This window comes from Nuphar pumila, chromosome 2, assembly GCF_984573655.1.
Source record: "Nuphar pumila chromosome 2, dmNupPumi1.hap1.1, whole genome shotgun sequence".
Classification (NCBI taxonomy): Eukaryota; Viridiplantae; Streptophyta; class Magnoliopsida; order Nymphaeales; family Nymphaeaceae; genus Nuphar; species Nuphar pumila.
Genome location: NC_143250.1, coordinates 122,915,921 through 122,922,683, shown reverse-complemented (window position 1 = coordinate 122,922,683; position 6,763 = coordinate 122,915,921). Strand labels below are relative to the sequence as shown.

Below are 6,763 nucleotides of genomic sequence, written 5' to 3'. Positions count from 1 at the left end.
ATTATCTTCACCAGTTAAAAGAGAATCATAATAATGCGTCGATGAAAAAAATATCAAATTTATCATGCATTGTTGGATATATATATATATATATCACAAAGATATTTAGAAAGATAAAATCACATTCATAAACATGATACATTCAATTTAAGCATGTTTTCATAATACAATTTCATATGGAGGGCATAATTAATTTGAAAATAACTTTATGCAAACATGGATACAATCACGTCAAACATTACAATACATTCAATCATTCATATCACAATAATGTCAAACATGTATCTGAAACATACTTTAATATCCTGCGAACTACTACCATGACTAGCATGGACTCCGAACTACAAAAATAAGAGCATTTCTATTTTTATACATTCAAATCATGCTCAACGTGATCTCCGAAGTCCAGCAAAGCAGTCCTAGATATCCACAACTAAGTGAGTGTGCAAATAGAAAAGTGTTGCATCCAAGAATGTAAATAACATATGATGCACTTGCATTACTTACCACGGGTATTTACCTGATTTGCATTGCTTTTTCCTTTGCATTTTTTTTCTTATTTCTTTTTATATTGCATTTTTAGCAGCATGCGATGCTTAGCACTAAGCATCATGCAATTAGCTCAGTTATGTACCTGCAAAACACAAATATACAAAATAATACAATACTAAATGATCTACTTGTCCCTCTCACAAGGAGAGAACGCTACAACTGCACACACACACAACAACCAACTTTTTGTTACCCGAACAGACCTTCACGATTGACGAACACAGCTCAGAGGCTCAACGAGATGGATAGATCTCAACTGATACACGACCGTTGGTCGCTATTCCTGCACGAACAAGGGCAAAAAGAAAAAGAAGAAGAAAAAAAACACAAAAAAGGGCCAATGGGGAATCCGGTACCGACCGATGAGAGCTTCTACAGTGGAGGGCCTCCGGGTCGACACTCGTCAGGGAGATGAAGTGTGTCCCGATGATAGCGGTGGTGCAAGGTGGACAAAAAAAATAGGGGAAGAAAAGATGGGATGGGATGTCGGCGATGACAGTGAAGATGGTCAGCCTGTGACGACTTGGGCGGGACTCAGGGAAGGGGAGGAAAAAGAGGAGCTCGACGATGGCGCCGCTCCGGCAGCCTGCAGATGAGGAAGGAAGGAGGTGAGGAGCTGACTCAGGGAGAGGGAGGAAGAAGAGGTCGGCACACGCCAGTGGTCGGGCGACGGGCGACGGGCGCCGATGGCACACGACGCTTAGAGAAGAGTGAGGGAAGAAGGAGGAGGTGATGGGCGATGATGTCACAGAGCAACGGGCGGCAGGCGACGGACGACGATGGCACACGACGACGACAGAGAAGGAGTGAGGGAAGAAGGAGGAGGTGACGGGCGACAGACGACGATGGCACACGACGATGATAAAAGAGTGAGGGAAGAAGGAGGAGGTAACGGGTAGCGGGCAACGGGCGATGAGCGACGTGCGAGGGATGAAACAAAATGAGAAATAAAAGGGCTCACATTAGGGTTTTACGGGAAAAATTAGCGATGACTTAGCGACGGAAATTTTTTGTCTCAAAATCCATCCCCAATTAGAACGAAGTAGCGACAAATTTTTTTTGCCGCTTATTTGTCGTGAAGTTGCGATAGAGTTTCAGTCGATTTACATTCCGTCGCTAAGTCATCGCTAATTAGCGACAGATTTTGAGACAGAATTTTTTCGTCGTAAATTCCGAAACTAATTCTAATTTTAGGAACGACTAATTTTCTCTCGCCAATCCATCGTAAAATTGGGATGGATTATTTTTATTGCAAATGTCTGTCACTAATTAACAATTTTCTTGTAGTGTGACCTAACCCACTAATAGTACAACCTGGGCAATGTTTGGTGTGCATGAAGTTTCTAGTTTTCAAACGTAAAATTGGTTGTGCTATTAGTGGGTTCAGTGTCATCAAAATCTACCCAAACCAGATTGGGTTCAGGTTTTGCCAAGTTATGATCATGCATAACAAACAAAGACCTGAATGGTTGGAGTTTTAATTTATACACAGGTTATATAATTTTTTTTTTAAATTGTTAACAAATAAGTATTTGGTGTAGTAGCTAACGACATGTTTTATGTTAGAGAGGTCTTGAGTTCGAGCATCATTGCAACGTTAGGTTTACTGTCAAATTTTTAAAATAAGGATAAATTATTATTTTTTCAATAGTTGTAGGGGTAAAATAGTAACTTCAAAACATGAGTCATTAACTTGAGTAAAAACTTTAGCGTAAATTTGCAAACTTTCAAACTTTTTGGGTGAATTAGACTGAAAAGTTTGGAGGTATTTTAAAATTTTCCTTGATAAAACATAAATTGAGGTGTTTTGAAATCACCACCGTCCATCCCCCTTCAATCATCAGCACCTTTGACGGGCCCCCACTGCTTGCACAGTGAATGGTGGTGATCAATGTTGTCAGTGTCGTCGTGAACCCGCCGATTTGTATTGTATCAATAGAAATTTGATAAGGAACCTGCCCACAAATAAATCAATATTTTTTGACGTGTCTCTCTATGGTTGAAAATTAGCTGATTCAAAACGATTATGCCCCTAATCAAAATCGCCCGATTCCTTGAAGTGATTTGTCCTTTCAGGCCCGAAACGATTCTCACAATATAGGTGTTGCTTAAAGTGATGGACGGTAGTGATTTGAAAACACAAAAAATTTATGCTTTATCAACTCAACTGATGTATCTTATCTATCCCCAAAGTTTCCTATAAAAGAAGATGGGTCTGAAGAGAGAACCAGCTTGGTCGGTGTTCAGACCATAACCGGGTCCAGCTTCTTAGGCAAAAGTTTACCACTATGAGACAAGTTGGGGGAACCATTATCCAGATTGGATCAAGGTATAAAGTCTCAAACCCAGCCCCACTGGCCCCGCATGCATATAGGCGAGGAAAAGGGTGGCGTGGTCCTGTGGGCGCAATTTGATAGCGGCAAGTCGTCAGAAATTGGAACTGATATCAGAGAAATGGTGGTTGGCGACGTCATGGCTCAACCCCCTCAGCACGTCCCAGGAAAGTGACGAAGAAGCTACCGAGATGCTGACCTCACGCGGATTGGACCGCTTAATCTTCTTCCCTCGCCCACCATTTTATCTTTGCTGATGATGCAATTGTTGCTCTTTATAAATAGAGCTCACAAACGAGACATTGCATCGGTTGTGTAGCTGAATGCGTGTGTCCAACCAATCAGCCATCTCTCTCTTTTCTTTTCTCTCCCGAGTGTCAGTGCAGTTGCGGCATCTCTCCCTCTCTCTTTTCTTCAGATTTGGTGGTGGATCTCTTCCGTTCTTTCTGAAAGCACCGGCACCATGATGACATTGATCGCTCGCACGGGCCGTCAGAACCAAAGATACGAAAATGGTTGCCTACTTATTGCAGGGTCTCTCTCTCTCTCATGACACGTTTGAAAGCAAAAAAAAAAAATCTTATAATAAAAGAAAGGTTAGACTATGAAACAGCTCATCTTCAAATGGTGAGAAAGCTTGGTGAGGGAGGGTGGTCGTGCCTTCTGGTTCATTGGGAAAATTATATTTAGACACCATCATTTGCGTGGTATCTAAAAAATAGTCTCAAGTTTTTCTGAAAAGACATCTCCAGACCCATCTTTTCAGTAGGGTTGTGACATTGGGAAACCACTCTTATATACCGAAGGTTGTTGGCTAGTATCATCACTTCTAACAAGCACAAAAATGGGATTGTATTGGTTTTTGCAGATGCATTCCTTACAGATTAAACAATGATCAGAGAAGCTGTGACAAATGCGATGAATCAAGGCTAGAGGTTCTTGTTGTTAAAGCGCAGAAGAGCGATAGAGTGTTGTTCCCCAAGGTACAGATCTAAGTAAACATCCAAACCTCTCTTCTTCTTTTTTTCTTCAATTTGAAAAATTGCTAGGTAAACTGATTGTGTTTTTGGGGTGTACAACTGAAGGGAGGATGGGAAAAGGATGAGACAGTAGAAGATGCAGCTCTCAGAGAAGCAATGGAAGAAGCTGGTGTCGTGGGAGTCATGGGGGTGAGTCAGATACTATTTTTCAAGTATCAGTTAGTTTTGTTCTTTTTTTTTACTTTTTTGATGAGTTCCCCACCGAGCGGGTAATCTCTGGGTGGAGTCACCAATACCGCAACCCATACGGAGCTAACCAGTGAAAGGCACACCACCGTTGAGTATGGAACCTGAGACGCAAAGGTCATCAGCACCTTCTCCCTAGGCCCACTACCACTAGGGCAACTCAGACGGCTGATTTAAGCATCTATTTCTAGTTACTCTAGGTTTGGCACTAGATAGAATCATAGAATGCAACCAAGATCATGAACTAAAACGTTCTCATGAATTAGGCAGATGTACACTTGGGGCACTGTGCGTTACTAACCATCACATCTCTGATGTAGATGTCTCGTAGCTCAACCTCCAACGATGACCCATATTCAACCAGGGGAGATACAGGGTGGTTACGCAGGGTACGTGACTCAGCCAGCTATGCTATACGCGTCACATACCCGGGGCACTTAACCGTTCCCTGGATCCCCTCTCATGTTGAGCTCCTTAGATGGCATCGCACCTTTTCTTCTCAGAGTCAGCTTTGCCAACTCTCTCTCTCTCTCTCTCTCTCTCTCTCTCTCTCTCTCTCTCTATATATATATATATATATATATATATATATATATATATATATTAGAACTCACACTGGTCATCTTTTCTGCCCCCGTTAAGCCATATAGTTTGAAGTATTTTATGATAGATCTGAACGTTTAGCATGCTCATTTTAGAGGAAAATGACTCTTTGTTCATGTTTTTTATGAAAAACACGATTTTATAAGCCAAAAAAATTTTATAACTTCATATCCATTGAATTTGGATCACTAAAAAAACTTGTATATAGGTCAGATTCCAGTGATCTAAAAGCTTGTTCCCACTAAACAAAACTTATAAATCACATCTATGGTGTTAAATATGAGAAAAGTACCAAAAACTATAATTTTTAAAGGGACTAACAGCGCAGAACGAGCACATTAGAGTGAGATAAATGGGTCCTTGATAAATGAAATATGCTAAATGAAACGTGCTAATTGAGTTTTTCTTGTTTTTGGATATTTTTTTTGCAGTTTTGACCTCATATATAAATTCATATATAAATGTGTTGGGCATGGTCGATTTATGAGGAAACAACATCTATAGAAAAATGATATTTGGAGCCTAAAAAAATTTACAAAAATTTTGGACCGTTATTTTTTGAACGTTATAAAAATCCACTCGTGTGTCTGGATTTTATCCCCATAAAATCAAGTACATAGATCACATCTCAGGATTTAAAACAAAAAACAGAAAAAAACTTATTTAACACGTTTAGCATGGACCCATATATATATATATATATATATATATATATATATATATATATGGGTCCATGATATACCCTCAGATCGGACGAAGATGCTTAAAAACAAACTATAGTGGCTAGCACAATGGCCGTTAAAAACCTCTTTTGCAACACAAAGATAGTGGGTTCAAAACCCTTGCTCTGCGCATGATTAAAGTTACCAAGGCCATGTTAAGGGATAAAAAGAATCATAGCTAGCATAGGTTGATTAGACAGTTCTATTTTGGTTATTAATGGCATATCCAATAATCATTTATTGCAGAATAAGCTTGGCATATGGACTTTCAGTAGTAAAGGGAGCGAAGCTGGTGACCATATGGCGCACATATTCCCTTTGAAAGTAACCGAACTACAGGACCCTTGGCCAGAGAAGCACCTCCGTGAAAGAAGATGGGTAAGCACATTGAATACCGAGATCATTGAAACTTCCAGAACTTTCTTTGAAAGACAACTTCTAGAACTTTCTTAGCAAGTGTAATATGCTTACATTCTCCATTTTTTTCCCTCTGTAGATGACTGTTGCAGACGCAAGAAAAGATTTCAAGCACCCATGGATGGCATTTGCATTAGACCAGCTGATACAAAGGAGAGAGGAGATCCAGTAATCGGACCCAGTACCTTTCAATCAATAGATGAGGCACCGAGTACCTTTGCAAGGTACTCAAAAGTACCAGATCTGCCCTCTAAAGAGACATGGCGTGGCAACTAAGCGGGAGCTGTAATTAACAGGAGTACAGGAAGCTGAGAAGTATATGTTTCATTGCATCTTCATGCCGTATCAACCAAGCATTTGGTTCATCCCAGTCTGGCATCTCCGGCAGTCATCTCAGTCTAGCTAATTTCTCAAACCGACTACAAAATACATCTGATCTCCTCTTCTCCAAATCTTAGAGGGGATTGACTCGTGAAAAGTTTTCAACATAAAGAGGATTAGCAACACAGGTTATGGGGAACAAGTTCAAACAATTGTCCCAGTCTGTTTAAATAAACTTGTACATAGAAACAGAAAAGCAGTTGGGATGGTTAATTCTTTGTATTTTTTCAAAATTGATTAATTCTTTGTATTTTTTCAAAATTGATTAATTCTTTGTATTGATACATCAACAATTCTTGCCATTCACAATTGAGAGGGTTTCGTGATTCTCTAAAAAACAGAAAAAAGAGTTGGGCGTTAACGTTGTTAAACTTACTCTGCCCAAAAGGTTTCTTCCCAATTGGATACCCTTTCATGCATAGTTGAAGGTTTCAAAGTTATCAATTTCACCAATTAGGTAATTTTTAGAATGCATAGTTGAATTACCAGAGTTTGAGGAGGGTGCAACACTATATATATATATATATCA

General features: G+C 39.8%; 1 protein-coding gene across 1 annotated transcript; it reads left to right on the top strand.

The window, feature by feature from the left end:
- The first annotated feature begins 3,195 nt into the window (after window positions 1–3,195).
- LOC149846979 (nudix hydrolase 18, mitochondrial-like) lies at window positions 3,196–6,495 on the top strand. The gene is made up of 5 exons (XM_089998240.1): window positions 3,196–3,419; window positions 3,754–3,868; window positions 3,971–4,054; window positions 5,683–5,814; window positions 5,933–6,495. The coding sequence occupies exons 1-5, from the start codon at window positions 3,349–3,351 to the stop codon at window positions 6,023–6,025; spliced, it is 495 nt and encodes a 164-aa protein (XP_089854366.1). The 5' UTR covers window positions 3,196–3,348; the 3' UTR covers window positions 6,026–6,495.
- Window positions 6,496–6,763: the final 268 nt, after the last annotated feature.